We start from the raw sequence: 18,301 nt of genomic DNA, 5'->3' as shown, positions 1-18,301 counted from the left end.
TAACTGATGATGGTCGAAGTAGAGAGGATACAAAATGTAGACTGGCAATGGCAAGGAAAGCGTTTCTGAAGAAGAGAAATTTGTTAACATCGAGTATAGATTTAAGTGTTAGGAAGTCGTTTCTGGAAGTATTTGTATGGAGTGTAGCCATGTATGGAAGTGAAACGTGGACAATAAATAGTTTGGACAAGAAGAGAATAGAAGCTTTCGAAATGTGGTGCTACAGAAGAATGCTGAAGATTAGATGGGTAGATCACATAAGTAATGAGGAGGTATTGAATAGAATTGGGGAGAAGAGAAGTTTGTGGCACAACTTGACAAGAAGAAGGAACCGGTTGGTAGGACATGTTCTGAGGCATCAATGGATCACAAATTTAGCATTGGAGGGCAGCGTGGAGGGTAAAAACCGTAGAGGGAGACCAAGAGATGAATACACTAAACAGATTCAGAAGGATGTAGGTTGCAGTAAGTACTGGGAGATGAAGAAGCTTGCACAGGATAGAGTAGCATGGAGAGCTGCATCAAACCAGTCTCAGGACTGAAGACCACAACAACAACAAGGTTTCCTTGAAACTTCATGTTCTCTCTTCATTAGTAACTCTAGTTTTCCATGCTACCACTTCACTGTGATGAAGTAAGTTATTAAGTAGCAGCTAGTGGTGCACCACGTCTATGACATCAAGTCAAATTCGTTTGTTGATCCTTCCACTCAGTTTTTTTATTACAGAGGCTATCCAGCTCTCTGACCGAACACGCTGAGCTACCATGCCGGCACACTATCGGCACTGTTGGCGAAAAGCGTTGACCATGTGGGTACAGAAGCGGCAGTTGTAAAAGTTTCTTACCTCGATTTCTGGAAAAGTATGCATTTTCGGACCCCATACCTGATGATGAAAAATGCTCTATTTACAATTATCTATCTATTCTGCCAACTTTGAGTCGATCGCTCGTCATAACCTTTAAGGGGGGGTTTTCTCAAAAACGTGGGGGTGTTGACCCAAAATATCTTAGATTCCTTCGTTTTAGGTTGTACACAAGTGACCTGCCAAATCTGAGCCGAATCGGTTGGCCGTGTCTGAGGCCTTCCCCTTGTTAGTGTGAAAATAAAATGAAACCCCTTTGTTTCTATTTACTTCTTAAGCATTAAAATTTGTGTGTGGCCACCTTCATCCCACATGAGTGTAAATGTGTTTGTTTATAATATTGTAATCAAGTTAGGTTGAATTCAGTGCTAATCCTCAGAAATACGCTTTTGTTAATATGTTTCCAGAATAAATAAAAATATCTCAAGCTGTACAGTAGCATAATTTTCTGAATTGTGTTTGTTCTCTCTGTTTCATGGTACTAGTGTATCAGAAGATATTTCACCTATTCCCAAAATAATGTTTGTTAATTTTGTTTTAAAAAAAGCTTACCTTTTTGAGTTCTAAGTAAAGACTGTCGTCCTGCGCCAAGCAGGGATGTTAGTCCTGGTAAACTTGGCTTCAGTTCCTGGTCCAACAATGGGCCGAGTCTTCTGCATACTTCGAGTAGATGATTTGGCCCAATGTGTGGATACTTCCGCTCCTAAAATACAAATGAGATTACAGTTACATTTCTTTACTTCTTTCACGACAAAATTTTTTGCTCATAGTGTCCCACAGTTGTAATCATTCTGTCCACACTTACACTCTCGCTGGTGACGAAAGATATTTTTGTTGTTACGTTCATCACAGTATGGAAAGGCAATAGAGATACTAATAATTCAGAGACACTGGTAATAAAAATATTTGACTGGTAAAACTACAAAGCCTGAACAATGAAATTATGAAAACAGTATGCTATCAGTTGATTGATGCCTTGAAATGCATCCAATTTGGATATTCTTATAAATACTACAAAAATATTTGTGTTTTTGTGTAATGTTTTATACTATCAAGACTCTCAGACCACATAAATGGATACTTCAATTTTTTTTACAATAAAGTAAGGCATGAAGAAAGAATATATAATATTAATTTTTCCTTGTGTACAATTCACAAAATTATGTAAGTGAACGAAAGCAAGGAGAAAAACAAGGTGAGCTGGTTATTCAGATATATGTATGAAGGGTTTATGTTAATGTCTGATTGTTTTGAAACAGTGGAACACTAAGGCTACGAAAGGTGAAAAACCCACAAATGTCAATGTTCTCATTCAAGGCACAAACCTGAATTCAAACTGAAACTGTAACTGTAGAAAGGTTTCACACAAAAGCAATTACCATTACAATGTCATGTCTAAAAAATACAAAAGAATGCTGTGTAGGGTATGACAATAGAGGTCTTTTCACCACTTATAAAATACACACACTGTTGTAATTGAAGTCACTCCCCACCTCTGCTGCATATGCATGAGCAAAGAGAGTAAAACAAGTGACTAATACAGAAATAAAGTGTACTCTGCTGTGTTCTGTGCAGTGGCTTACACAATACATATGTAGATCAGCATGTAATATTATATCAAAAGATTAGATGCCACAGTAATGTGACAATGGAGCAAAAAACATTCTTTCTCAAGACTTCCAGATGGCTCTCACACAAAACTGTATGACATGCTTGTTATCAAATACTAAATTAATTTAGTTGGAAATATGTGTCAGTGACATATTGCCAAGCAATATGTTGTAATATACATGTGGAGAGCTATACTCTTAAAATTCATAGATCCAACTTCATAGTAAAAGTCAAGAAACATACTAGTTCCTCCAGTATATACTTCAGACTGATCTAGAGGGAAAAAATTAAACAAATATAAGTGCATGCAGAGGACTATTGACAATCTTTCTTCCACAGCACCATCCAGAAATAGAAAAGGAAAGGAGGGAAATGACTCTAACACTCCATTTACTTTCCATCAAGCGTCATACATTGGGTGGATAATAGACGAGTGTTGCAAACTGGTGAGATTACTTGCTCCACCACGGCTTAAATCACGAACTTCCTAGCAGAATCAATTTATTTGTATTTGTTACTAATAATATAAAATGAGTATTACTTTCAATCTGACTTCTGTGTAAATTCAGTGCTACGATGTGTCCAAGGTAAAAACCAGTAAGCATTGTAAAATAATTTTTTCTTTTTGATGATGCTACAGTAGCCTGAGAATTATCATATCCACCTCAGTTTACTGAATATATACCCATTTTGTTACAGGTGGGTCATTACGTTTTAAATGAAAATGTGTGTCAGATTTTTGACTTATTCCTCAACCTTATGGACCATTTCACTTTGGATCTATGGAACATATATTAGCAAAATCTTTTTCTCTTGACAAATATTTACCGTGTATGCTTGTTTTCTGACATGTTCAACATCACAGAGGATCTCTTCAGTACAGATCTACTGGAATGAAAAGTACATCTAATTTAAATGACTGCTGTGCAGGTTGCAGGCACTTAGTGTGCTGACTCCAATTGCTTGTTCATTCATTCGTGTATTCATCATGTTATGTAGATCTCATCAAGAAGATGGTTTGGATCATCATCACTAACATATGACAAAGACAGCATAGAAACTTAATCTGTATACTCCTAAGGGTTCTTTTTATTTTTTAGTTTTTACACAGTAATGTGTGTGCGTGTGTGTGTGTGTGAGCTGGAAATAGATGTTTTAATGGTGTGATGTAACAAGTAAATGCATGTTATTCGGAAGCAAATTTCTCAGGATGACTGTCCTCTTAGGTTTTCAAATGGATTACATATTATTGTTACCTAGCAGTGCATCTGCTCTGCTCACAATTTAACTCATCTGACATGTACTCTCCAGCTTTGTCACTTAAACAACATGGACACATGTTATACTGGAAAAAAAAAATCTTCACATGCTTAATTATTACTATGAAAGTATTTAGTTAATTTACTATCAGGAGTCTGGTGTTAAAGAACTTTGGAAAGAACCTGTTTTGAGAAATATATTGTTATTTGCTTGCTGTATTATCTATTTTCATCAGCCAGCGAGATGGCAAGGTAGGAAAACACTGAACTCTTATTTGGAATTCTACCTGGCCATCCTGATCTATGTTTTCCATGGTTTTCTTGAATAATTTATGCGATGGTTCCTTTAAAAAAAGGAAATTGTCGATTCATTCTACATCCTTCTTCAACTCACCTGGGTCTCTATAGATCGTGACATTGATGGGATGATTAACATTAATTTTCCTTTCTCCTATTCTTAATAAAGTTTGCATGAAGATGATTTGTTTTATTCATTTTGCTTTACACAGCAATATTTCCTCGTCAACAACACATCACGCTGCAGATTTCAGGAATCATTTTTAGATAATAATTGTGGGGATCCAACTGCACTGGATTTGAGGTCCTTGTAACTTCTGCAGGTGGGGGGGGGAGAGGGGGGGGGGCGCTAGAAGAGAAACTGTAAGGTAACTAATAGTCTCTCCTTGCAGCTTATAGCTTCTCTCATGAATGTAGCCAGTTTATTTCTCGTTAAATATGGTTTGACGACACTCAGTTTCATCCATTCTTAAATAATTCCTACGATCGTTGGATACCGGCTTAATAAGTAATACAGAGTGGCTGCATTTATTCCTTTGCATTAGTCATTTGTTTGCCCATAGCTTTCTCTAGACTTTTTTGGCATTGTTAGCTCTAAAAGGGCCAAGCCAAGTCCCAGTTCTTGCGGCTGTATAATACCATGCGACATCTCGTACAATATAACCTAAATGAACGAAAGATACAATTCGCAACCAGCGATAGCAACACAGTGAAGTCGCTCGGACGTGTGTAGATTTAATGGAATTGGTCGGCCGTTCTATAACTGCGTATGTCAAGAGCAATATACGCCTAACGAAAAGCTACGCATATTCTTTGAAATGCTTGGCGCCAGCTGTCTTACACGGAAAAATTTACTGTTGGTTTTAGATCAGTAAACGTGGAAGCAGTTCTTACTGAGCAGCCGCGCCTACGATATTCAAGATGAGCTGGAAGTGATCTACGACTTCGAGAATTCACAACCAGTACAAAGACGAAACCATCCTCATCAATTCAGACACTAGGCCCTGAAACGAATGACCCTGTGGAAAAGTTTACATAAAAGACAGACATGTCAGAGACATTGGATTTCTCTACCGGTCTGCGTGATATTATTCTACCGAAAGGTAACCAGTAGTGTGAGACGCCGCAACTTATTTGTTTAACTGGCATTGCAAATTAAAAAAACCCACACACAAACTGTGATGAATCTATTAACGCTAATTCTCGTTACGACAGATCCATGCGCACAACGTGGTGTTGGCAAAGAAGGAGTCACATGTCAGTTAGGTCGTCGAGAATGGTGGCCAAATTTCTAATGCAAACATGAAGGGACTGGAAACTGAAAACAGTTTCAAAATCACTTCATCTTATAAAGTCTCCTGCCATGTTTTTCTGTCGGTATGTTTACGCTAAACACACGGTACTACATGGATCTTGATACTGATTTCGCTAATAGACTGTTTCACTTATAAAATATTTCGTGCAAATTGGCTTAACTATAATAATGTTCGACGATTAAGTCGTGACTCCTGAGAACTTTCCTGGCGTGTGCTGCTTAAATCGTTCAATTTATACTAGAATTTGGAGTTACCTAACGTTTCGCTCTGGATTTTAATCGTAACTCTACGCAATGACCCCGTCAACAATATTACATCTAGGCCAGTCATGTCGTCCGGCCGCAAGACACGGTACGGAACGACAGCCTCTCATATTTGTTATTTCAATATCCAAAATGAGAGCATTTCTAAAAACAAATTAAAAAAGCACTGGAATGAACAATTTATGCAATGAGTTCTGCTTGTTCTACTTGTTTAAACTTTAGTTATTTCCCTAACTCTGACGGCAATTCGAAGATCTTGGAGCAAACAGTGAAATGACATTTTGTACACTGTTTTGGGACCACGGCTGCGAAAACTTAGATTAGATTAGATTAGATTAGATTAATACTAGTTCCATGGATCATGAATACGATATTTCGTAATGATGTGGAACGAGTCGAATTTTCCAATATATGACATAATTAGGTTAATTTAACAACATACTTAAGTTAATATAACAACTATATTTTTTTGTGTTTTTTGTTTTTCTTTATTTTTTATTTTTTTATTTTATTTTTTTAATATTTTTGTTTTTTTTCTTTCTTTTTCTTAATTTATATCTAAAAATTCCTCTATGGAGTAGAAGGAGTTGTCATTCAGAAATTCTTTTAATTTCTTCTTAAATACTTGTTGGTTATCTGTCAGACTTTTGATACTATTTGGTAAGTGACCAAAGACTTTAGTGCCAGTATAATTCACCCCTTTCTGTGCCAAAGTTAGATTTAATCTTGAATAGTGAAGATCGTCCTTTCTCCTAGTATTGTAGTTATGCACACTGCTATTACTTTTGAATTGGGTTTGGTTGTTAATAACAAATTTCATAAGAGAGTATATATACTGAGAAGCTACTGTGAATATCCCTAGATCCTTAAATAAATGTCTGCAGGATGATCTTGGGTGGACTCCAGCTATTATTCTGATTACACGCTTTTGTGCAATAAATACTTTATTCCTCAGTGATGAATTACCCCAAAATATGATGCCATATGAAAGCAATGAGTGAAAATAGGCGTAGTAAGCTAATTTACTAAGATGTTTATCACCAAAATTTGCAATGACCCTTATTGCATAAGTAGCTGAACTCAAACGTTTCAGCAGATCATCAATGTGTTTCTTCCAATTTAATCTCTCATCAATGGACATACCTAAAAATTTGGAATATTCTACCTTAGCTATATGCTTCTGATTAAGGTCTATATTTATTAATGGCGTCATACCATTCACTGTACGGAACTGTATGTACTGTGTCTTATCAAAATTCAGTGAGTCCGTTTACAAGGAACCACTTAGTAATTTTCTGAAAGACAGTATTGACAATTTCATCAGTTAATTCTTGTTTTTCAGGTGTGATTACTATACTTGTATCATCAGCGAAGAGAACTAACTTTGCCTCTTCATGAATATAGAATGGCAAGTCATTAATATATAATAAGAACAACAAAGGACCCAAGACTGACCTTTGTGGAACCCCATTCTTGATAGTTCCCCAGTTTGAGGAATGTGCTGATCTTTGCATGTTACGAGAACTACTTATTTCAACTTTCTGCACTCTTCCAGTTAGGTACGAATTAAACCATTTGTGCACTGTCCCACTCATGCCACAATACTTGAGCTTGTCTAGCAGAATTTCATGATTTACACAATCAAAAGCCTTTGAGAGATCACAAAATATCCCAATGGGTGGTGTTCGGTTATTCAGATCATTCAAAATTTGACTGGTGAAAGCATATATGGCAGTTTCAGACGCTTACATTTTGTAATCTCCTGAAAATCAGGCACGTGCATTTAGTTTCATCTATTATAGAAAATGTTAGCGCTCAAATAAAGACGTTTGCACATGAGAACCTTCTATATCCGCGTATATACTCTACAAGCCACGGTACAGTGCATGGCGGCGGGTATCAGGCGATTTTCTACGCTATTCCATTCTCGTTGAGTAAGGGGGGAAAATGACTGATATACGCCCATGAAGGGCACACTGCCTTTCTTCCAAAGACATTTAAGCTCCTTATCAGCATTACCTCTATACAAATTCTGCGCATATACTATGTGACGTAATCGAGATGTTAGAATAATCATGTAATCAGATACCATTGGGTTCGGTCTCATTGCTATAGGTATTATCCTACATTTATTCGCATTTCATTATATAAAATGTGAGAGATGTTCAAGTTTTTCTGCAGTTCATTACGATCGTACAATGGCGATAATTTACTTTAGGCAGTTTGTGAAAAATCTCGTGTCGCTACTGATCAAATCAATAAAGGGGGTATTTATACTGACAATATTAGAGGTTTGTCAGTTAGTTTCACGCCCCATGGATAATTGCGCGAGTTTAATCATTTTACATTCACAATGCAGATTAATTTGTAAACATGGTTACAGCCTGAACATTTCTAAGTTTATTTTTAATTTTTTTTTAAATATAGAAGTTAGTAATTCCTACCCACCACCTTTTTCAAATTACTATAGTAGAAATTCTTCCACGAAACAGAAGGAAAAACTTTTTTGTTTTCAAATTTTACTTTGCTGTCTGTCAGACACTTTGTGTCACTGGGAAAAGTGATGATTTTTTTGTTGCAGCGTTGTGCACCCCCATTTTTGTGCAAAAGACAACTTTAATGTGAAGTAATGAATGTCTTTTTCCTTCTGGTATTGTCTTTATGTACATCATAGCTCCTTACGAACTGTAGAGCCCAACTCAAACAGATGTCTACAAGGTGATCATGTGTGAGCACCACATATTATTCTTACGTTTTTGTGCAACAAAGCCTTACTTTACTAAAGATGAGTTACTCCAGAGCATTATTCCACATGACATTACTGAATGAAAATCCACACAAAATGTCAATTTACTGATTTCTCCTTCCCAAGATTTGCAATGATTCAAATTACAAATGTGGCTAGACTAATTTGTTTCACGAATTTAAAAATGTGTTTTTAAATGTGTCTACATTCACCTAAACGTAAATGTAGGTATAAGACAGGGAAGGGCATTAAGAAAATAAATTGCTATGAAAATGGCAGGAAGTTCACAGTAAGAAATGCGCCTATTTCAGCTGAAATCTGATACACGAGATGCTGCACACTGCTACACCGACTAGCTGATATTTTCACAGTGACGCCCAACCGTAACAGTTGGCAGCCTTTGCACATGATGAATGGGCTGAGCATTCACAAATGTGCACCTCAGGTTTCCTTTGGAAGAAAAAAAATACTTTTATTGTAGCAAAGATGCAGTAAAAGATAATGTACACAATTGTAGCCAGAGGGTCTGAAAGGGTTTAATGTAGAGAAATGTAAAATTGTGGATTCAACGAGACGTGAACACGTAGCACCTTTCGTGATAAAAGAGTGACTAATGCAGTCGGCTATGCCGTACAAATAACCTGGAATACCGATGCGTTGTTCAGCACAAATGGTCATAGGCTGTTTCTCCCGTAGGACAGGGTCGCAGAACTGCTCGAAATCTGTCAGATGCTTTAGAATACTTCTAGATTGCAAATACCTGCTTAGCAAAATTGGGAGGACTGATTTTCTGAGTAGAATGATGAATATTTCTCAGCCCAGTATATTCGTACTACACGGCGAGTCGAAAGTGCTGTCCCGTAGGAGAAAGTCAACATTCACCATTGTTGATTTCAACAATTCAATAGTCTCGGCCCACAGAACACAGCTGTATTCAGGGATATAACAGGAACTATCATTCTAAGCGAAAAAGTCTAGTAAACATGGTGTCTAAAGTGCATACCTTAAAAGCTATGAGCACTACATCTCCGATACTGTGAAAATAATCTCTTCTACTGGAAGCTATTTGTTTTCCATATCTTGAGAGGCCGGCCGAAGTGGCCGTGCGGTTCTAGGCGCTGCAGTCTGGAACCGCGAGACAGCTACGGTCGCAGGTTCGAATCCTGCCTCGGGCATAGATGTGTGTGATGTCCTTAGGTTAGTTAGGTTTAACTAGTTCTAAGTTCTAGGAGACTAATGACCTCAGAAGTTTAGTCCCATAGCGCTCAGAGCCACTATCTTGAGAGGTGGCAGTATCGACGAAAAAATAAATAAATAAAAAATAATAAAGATCCAGTAAACATGGGCTCTGAAGCGCATACCTTCAGAGCTATGTGCACTTCTTCATATTCACTACTGTGAAACGCAACTCTTCGAAATGAACAAGTGCTCATACCTCTTAAGGTATGCATGTTAGAACGCATGTTTGCTCTACATATTTTTCTTCGAATGATCGTTCCTATCACATCCCTCAATACGACTTTGTCCCATGAACCAAGGCTATTGACTCACCAATGTAGACCATCCTATGGAAAATGAATTTCGACTCGCCCAGTATATGGCACCTGTCTCTCGCGGCTGCCTATCAGTTGCTGACTGGGTAACGTTCATAACAGCACCACACCTCGTGACTTGGCCTGTAAGGAGCTCTACTCATATTTAAAAGCTGCCTTCTTCCGTTCCTGCCTATGATCATCTTCAGAAATTGCAACATACTCGGACGAAATATCAAATATTTGTCACAAGCCAGAATACAAATGCCATTGCTACTTGTTTCGCTCGCAATAATTTCACCTTTCGTTTTGTTAATCGGGCTGAAGTTACAAAATCGAAGAAACCCATTACTGCACACTCTTATCTGTAAACAACATCGAATATTTTAGAACATACTTCCATTACATTAATAAGGAAGTCCACAAACACGAAGCTGAAAAAAATGACATGAAGTAGGATGCGAACTTACTGTAATTGCCTCCGCAACTCCGTGCCTCTATACATTACGTTACGGTGAATGAGTGTATCTTCGGACATTATCTTTCGTCTTATGATGTCCTGTAGTCTTTTACTACCGATATATCATTACCTGAAGATTATTACAAATCGTACCTAGAGTAACGTATCTGTAATAAATCTTCAAAGTGCCGTTGGCACGAAATGATGTGCCGTCTTCTGACGCACTTACGAACACAACGAAATATAATGGAATACAATATGGTGTGCGACTGCTAACGAATTTCATGGTGGCATCGAGTTGTACTATGTTGTCATTAACGTTGGCGAATCAGTAAACTCAATTCCTTTGCATCGACGATGTACAGTACCGGTACAGACCGTGAAAAACTCACTGGTTCTCAAAAGCACATACGCCATCTGTGGGCGGAACGATGCTTCGCCAGCTCACAACCAAATCGTCACGTTTCAACCTAACGGGCTACGCTACAGATCCGTCAGTCACCACAACCAAATCGATCGATTTCGGCCAAACGCCAGTTGTATGTCCTCATTTTAGCGACTCATCTCTCCAGCGGACATCCAAAAGATACTGATGAATGGACCTTTCTTTAAAAAAAGTATGGTTATGTATCATCCTACACTTTTTACATAAAATGTGATACATAGCGTAATTCATTAGTTTTTTGATTGGTGTATAAATAGGTGTAAAGGATGACATACTGCTTTGCGGAAGGAGCGAGTATACCGCATTGCTTGCAGCTACGGTATGATCTTTATCGGCTGTACTACATAGAGCTTTCGAAAGTATTAATGTTTGGGGACTAATGAATACTCCTCGTAATAACGTTGTAAAATGGCAACAAAATGTACTGAACTGAAAATCTCGTCAGTTATTTCTCCGAATGTGATATGTCCTTTTGATGAAAGACCTTCATGTTTGTAAAACAGTGTTTAATTAACGTGTGCCTTGAGCACGACGTCTTATTAAATCTACATGTGGAATATTATCCAATAACTGACAGAGTTTTCATTGAGCTTTCAACGTCTCCCTCGAGTCTGCGGGAACAATAGAAAATGTAGCGTTGTGATTCACAGTTTTGTGCGATACGGAGTAAATTTGAGACACGCTGCTTTGCGGTAGTTTTTAAAGAGATTGGGTATCTGCCCTGGGCGGCAATTTCAGGAGGCGCCAAATTCTCTGCCCTGGGCGGCAATTTCAGGAGGCGCCAAATTCATATTCTTGAAGGGAGCAACAAAAAAAACATTGGTTCACACAGCGCCTAGGATGCACCGATTATTAGTATGATTTTGAAAAGCATCCCAGTTTATTTTTGGGCACATTCTCCGTTGATTTCTGAACGAATCGTACGTTGATTTTTGAATGCGTGCATAGTGAACGTGATGTGTCTGCCAGGGGAATCCCCGTCGCATCTAGAAACAAAAAACATAACCGCCGACAAAAGGGGACGGGGCTGCACGAGCTGAGCCGAATAAACCCGAACGGGTGAATGCCGTTCGCTGTTTGTTTGTGTAGTTGATTGGAAGTTCGAATTATCAGTTTTGTTATAATTATTAGCGAAATCCAGATTCAGACTACCAGAGTGGAAATAAACGACTAACAGGAATAACAGGTAGGAAAGATTACGTATTATCTTCTCCGTGTATCCAAGTAAATGAAATGTAGAAAATATTTGCCAGATAGCTACACTACAAAGAACCAGTTGTACAGTCCTTAGCAGCCGCTTACGTTGTATTCTCGGAACTGCACGGAGAATGCGTCGTATGAGTACACAATAACGCCTAACCGGAGAAAAAACGCGGGATAACTGAACCAGTGATTCTGGGAGGGTTGGCCACGTTAACCGGAGACTACGTTTTGACAGTGGCGGGAATAGTTGCGGAATTAATGATGACAAGTTTGTGTGGCAGAACCAGGAAGGAGAAGAAACAGGGACATCACACAAATTATATAGAAGTATATAACTATTCCAAATTTATATAAAAATTTCGAACTACTACTTTTCGACCTCATACTAGAGAAACTAGAGCGTATGAATGAAATGTGACACTATTTCCTTACATACAACTTTTTGCTTGTAGTAGGCCTAATAGGCATTTGATATTGGTACTTCGTGAATTATTTTCTTTAGTGTTATTTATGTAAATGAGGTACATAAAAATGACCATTCGTGCCAAAACAGTCTCGCTTATTTGGCGTGTGTTACAATTTCTGCAATATTAGAAAGACTTATTTCGTTTTATCTAGCGGACAGCGACAAAACCACATGCCTTGGGTACTATTCGTGTTAACAGCTTTTTCAGTATCAGACAACGACATTTTGGTTTTTCATGTAGCAAAACGTTTGACGAACTTCGATGATGTAGTAAATTCCTTCGCAGAAAGGAAAGCATGCCGTGTAAAGCTGTAGCAAGACTATAGCGAAAAACATGCTGGAACCTAAGTTTGAAAAAAATGCGTATTGTCTTGTTTCTCTCTTGTCTTTACTGGTTTTGTTTCCTGTAATTTTAGGTCACATAAAAGAGAAAGTTATTAGCTAATTTTCTGAAGAGGTCTTATTCTACTGGTCACAAATAACCCCACCCAGTATTAATTTTGTGTGTGTGTGTGTGTGTGTGTGTGTGTGTGTGTTTTTCTTAACAAAAAAAAAAAGGAAAAAATGGGCGAAACAGTGTGCGATAAAAGAATGCTGTGTGAAGAGGCGTAGCTCTGCACTTTGACACACTTAACACCAAATAATGTCTTACATTTCCTTGAACATATATGTTTTACACATCAAACTCTTCAGGAAGATGTGCGCTACAAAATGAACATGTTTTTGAAAAACTAATTTTTTTAAATTTTTGACGTCCTATCTGATACGCTAGAAGTGGGGGGAGGGGGGGGGGGGGCCGCCACTATGAAGTTTTTGCTTCGGTTCGGAAATATCGTACATCCGGGGCTCTTTCAGGATGGAATATGACTCATTTTGAAACGGTAAATAGAGTGCAGCGAAAGTATTGGAGGTCGGGAATGGGAGTATTCTCGAATTTAAGCCTAAAACATTTATGCAGGTCATGGAAGAAAATTGTAGTGTTGCGTTGTCATTAGGCACGGAAAGATGTGCAAGTGACAATGTGTACCGAAACTGCGCGCGAACTATACTGTGTTCATCATTAGAATAAACCGCGTTTGCTCGAATCTCATTGGATTTTGTTTCCCGTGGAGCGGAAGCCAAGCTGTGTGCAGTACCGTCAAGTACGACCATAAGGATACTTTTTATGCTGTGCCACACGCACATAGACTAAGCGATAATGCGGGACAACTGTATTACTAGGGCATTTAACTTGGTCGTCACTGGCCAGCCAGCTGGTCCAATTAACCTGCAATGATGTGAGCAGTTGCAGTTAAAGAGACGAGCGGAGTAACAATATAGATTCGAATGTCATTTAATTTTTAAAGAGACGGAAATAATATTCGGCAAAACTCCAGCACTGCCGCACGCTTCTTAGGCGACCAGACGGAAAGCATAAAATGATCTCGTTCTCACGTAACACAGCATTCTAATTACAAACAAGAGTGATGAAAATTCCTAACTTAAACACAGGGTAATTTTTCTGAGCGAGCTGTGTGTGATGCAATAGCATACTGCAGGGATTTCACCGTATTGTTAAACACTGAAGGTATTAATTACAGTCAGTCGTCTGGTAATCTCCTTCCTTATCCGAGTTCGAGAAATACATTTCAAGTCTGGAACTGTGATCTGCTACGTTGATAACAACTCGACCAGCAACAGAATCCACGAAGCCATCTAGGAGCCGCATTTTCTTCTTTTACGACGTGCCGACGTGAAAAAGCTGCGTGCGCCAGTTCCAGTACGTCTGACAGCTAGCCTCGTTATTTCTCGCGACAAGTCCCTCAACTTGGCTCCAGGTCAGTTCTGTTTGTGTTCATATGGTAATGGTACAGTGGCGAATGTAAAAATGCAGCATTTGCATTGTGTGCTCGATGTTGTGAAACGGATTGTTTTTCATGTTTCTACCACAGCTATCATTTTGGTTCGTGTGGGACTACATCTGCGGTATAACACTATCGATATAGTCCAAATCAAGAGTATTTAGTTTTTCATTTTTGTTCTAAAAATTAAATTATATTTTCTTAATTTAAGCAACCATTATTGACAAAATTTCATAAAATACGGATACTTAAGAATGTTATATTTTAAATAAAAATAGGAATTTCGTGTACAATACCTAATTAGAAACAAGAAGACGTGCATTATTCACAAAAAATGATTATGACTTTTACAAGTACGAAATTTAGGTATTTCAAATTGAACGAAAAAGAAGGGACCATGGCGAGATAGGAACCGGAGATCCTTAGAGTATCAATCTACTAGGTTACAGATTCCGCTATACATCCAGTGTGAGTTTGTATTTCAACAGTAAAAAAATACAGTCCCTTGGAAAACTTAAAAGCCAATTTTTTCTGTAAATTTATGAAAAACATTAAGAACAACCTTTAAACTTTTCAACAGTGTTCCACACGCGTTTTTCACTAAGGAGCAGGAAGCAGCCTCAGCTATTTTCATACTGCGTATTAACAGCGCGACAGTCGGAGCACAGCAGTACTGATACTGTGACTGTTTTAGAAATAAAAACTACATAGCTAAAACGTGATTAAGAAAAACGTTGATGGCTGTTAATACATCAGGATATCTTAAAAGCTTCATGGAACGTAACTTAGTAATAAGATAATGCATAAGCAAGACTGACTTCCACGAGCGTAACAACACCAGTGTACGTGTGCTACGGCTTCTGACCAATCATCGCGTTTGCGTTTGTTTACACCAGGTTTATTCTTACGACGAACAGAATATGGTTTAAATACTGACGTAGCTTTGTCACAATGTCAAAGCTTATCTTCTGATTGACTGAATCGCATTTGGAGTCGATGATACGTTCCTCAGACACAGTGAATGTACAGTAAATTCAATCCCTAAATGACAGTAAGGGAAAAGTTTTGGCAAATAGTTGCTGTGTAAAACTGACATTACACGGCACTCCTGAAGTGTAGAAGTCAGGTGTACACGGCCTGCCACCTAGCGGCAGAGCGGGTGAAGCTGAGCAGACGCATACGGTATGGGGTTATCCGCCACAGAGAAACGGGAACAGTTCTTTTCTGCCGTAGATCCGTAAATGCGCAATAGAAGAGGTGCTTGTGCGCATGCATTTCGATCGGGATTTCTGCTTGTTATCATTTTCACTTATGGTCAGCAAACGAGAAATGCATGAGCTCTTGAGGACCCTCTTGGCTATTGCGCGAGATATTCTACACTTTTTCAGTAACTTTTTATAAATACTATAATAAAGCAAATGAAATGGAATGAAACAAAGACAGTATAAGCGTGCTTAGGCATACAACAAGGAAAGGTGTGTATATGATTCTCTTGAAACGTTGTACCATAATAAGGTATATCTACAAATGGTTAGTACTGAGTTTGTGTGTTTCAAGTAAGTATGCAGATAATTTACTTTCTATTATGTACGTATCACCTTCATTAGTGAAAGTACCGCACGTGTTTACTTTGATTGCACCTCTTGTATTGTTTCAGCATACCAGGAAGGATAGTGTTGAGAGAATAGCTACAAAAGTCAGATTAGTTGTGCCGGCCGCGACCAGTGGGGACTGTAAAAGCCGTTTTGCATCTTTACGGTCGCACTGTTGTGAAATAGCTTCCCTCAATTACTAGGTCTCTTGTGTGAAACCCGTCGTGTGCGATCGACAGCAGCTTATCAAAACAAGGCGCATCCATTCTGACGAAGCTCCTAAATTGCTGCGGCTCTTCGGGTCTCAACTCTTTCGTTAACAGGGAGCACATGTTCTTGCCTTCAAACGTTCTCCCAGCCAGGGCTGAACCCAATTACTACTCGAATAATTGCGTCCTGCACATCTGAACTGCTGTGAAAAGTGAACATAGATAATCATTTGCACTCGAATAATTGCGTCCTGCACATCTGAACTGCTGTGAAAAGTAAACATAGATAATCATTTGCATGTACCAGCGTGATATTAAAGCGAATAATTTAGTCCATAATTCTGTATAATCATAACGTAATTTCAATCTAGCTGCGCAAGATAACAGTAACTAGTTAACAATTACGAATCTAGACCTCTCGGAAGTTTCAGTATGAATAATGGCTCTGAGCACTATTGGACTTAACTTCTAAGGTCATCAGTCCCCTAGAACTTAGAACTACTTAAACCTAACTAACCTAAGGACATCACACACAACCATGCCTGAGGCAGAATTCGAACCTGCGACCGTAGCGGTCGCGCGGTTCCAGACTGTAGCGCCTAGAACCGCTCGGTCACTGCGGCCGGCTCAGTATGAATAAATAAGAGCTTTACAAAAATACCAAATTTCACCCTCAATGACGTAAACGACGTCCACAAGCGTGCAGTTTCGAATATGTACTCACGGGATGATGGTGCAGACTTGTAAACAATTGATGCGTCGTGTAATACTGGCTTAATTCTTCTGACAAGTAAAGTGGGAGGACACTAGAAATAAAAATAAACGAATTCCTTACATAACCTGAAAGGATTGAGGGTGGGTGTTTGCCGAAAACATATTATTGGGATTTGGGAGGTCGGGGTAGTAGACTTCACACCTCGTTTGAACCGGAGTAAATGGGAGCAAATAAGCATTCGCAGACAATTCGCCAGTAAATTCTTCGTTTGTTTTACCCGTATCCATAGTTGTTTTACAGTTATTAAAGATATTTAAATTACGTCTTTGTTGCACAGACTGAATTTAAATACCTCTCGTAATTCGCCAGTTTCCACAACGATCCGCATGTACCTGTGAACAAGTGTTTATGCTGGAGGGAACGGCAAAGAACGCGAGGGAAACAGCACAGCGAGTCAATCCTATGATTACTGCATTATTGCTTTATAATCGGCGTATTGGTTTCACTTGATACAGTCCTAGTTATAGCCACGATACAATATTACGATAGTCAGAAAGGGTAATTTTTCATCGCGAGCATATTGTTTGCGTCGAAAAAAATGACATAAGAAAAGAGGAAGTTGTTGTCTTGAATTTGTACGTCAGCGTGAAACGCGTGGTGGTGATGTACTTAACAAACTGGAGCTCCGGCCATCCTTAGCATTATTCTGAAAGAGGGGTAAGTTTAAAAGCAGAACATTAACTACCGATGAACCTGAAAAAATCGTAGTGTTTACACTCTGATATTAACAGGTGGAAACATTTACGTTATTATTGTTTCGCACCAGTAGGCAACTATATCTCAGATAGTTCCTTATGTCTGCTGTGATATGCGTAGCGCTTAAGGATTTTATTAAAGCACATATAAGGAAAATAATGTCTATAATGGACGGTTAAATGAAATGTGAAATATACATACAACAATGTCGCAGGCTACCTGTTACAAGTGCTAAACAGCCGAAATTTGCTGGCTAATTAAAAGTGTGTGCCCGACCGAGACTCGAACGAGGAACTTTTCCTTTGACGGGCAAGTGCTCTGGCAACTGAGCTACCTAGGCACGACTCACGACCCTCCCTCGCAGCTTTACTACCGCCAGTACCTCAACTCCTACCCTCCAAACTCCACAGAAGCTCTCCTGCGAAACTTGTGGGATTAGCACTTCTGGGAGAAAGGATTTGCGGAATATGGCTTAGCTACAGCTAGGAGATGTTTCCAGAATGAATTTTTCACTCTGCGACGTAGTGTTCGCTGATATGAAACTTCCGGGCAGATTAAAACTGTGTGCTGAACCGAGACTCGAGCTCGGTACCTTTGCCTTTCGCGGGCAACGTACGAGATGAGGCACTATAGAAAGTAAAGCCGCGAGGACGGCTCTTGAGTCGTGCTTGCGCAGCTCAATTGGCAGACCACTTGCCCGCGAAAGGCAAAGGTTCCGAGGTCGAGT

General features: G+C 38.9%; 1 protein-coding gene across 1 annotated transcript in view; it reads right to left on the bottom strand.

Moving 5' to 3' along the window:
• The window catches only part of LOC124555464 (PH-interacting protein), a 262,681-nt gene that overhangs the window by 146,270 nt on the left and 98,110 nt on the right, over window positions 1-18,301 (bottom strand). Inside the window, exon 5 of the mRNA XM_047129386.1 lies at window positions 1,416-1,566. Coding sequence (XP_046985342.1) covers window positions 1,416-1,566 — 151 coding nt within the window. The remainder of the gene's footprint in view (window positions 1-1,415; window positions 1,567-18,301) is intronic.

The sequence above is a fragment of the Schistocerca americana genome, chromosome X (genome assembly GCF_021461395.2).
Source record: "Schistocerca americana isolate TAMUIC-IGC-003095 chromosome X, iqSchAmer2.1, whole genome shotgun sequence".
NCBI lineage: Eukaryota > Metazoa > Arthropoda > Insecta > Orthoptera > Acrididae > Schistocerca > Schistocerca americana.
The sequence above is the reverse complement of the archived record's forward strand: the minus strand, read 5'-3'. Positions and strand labels throughout refer to the sequence as shown.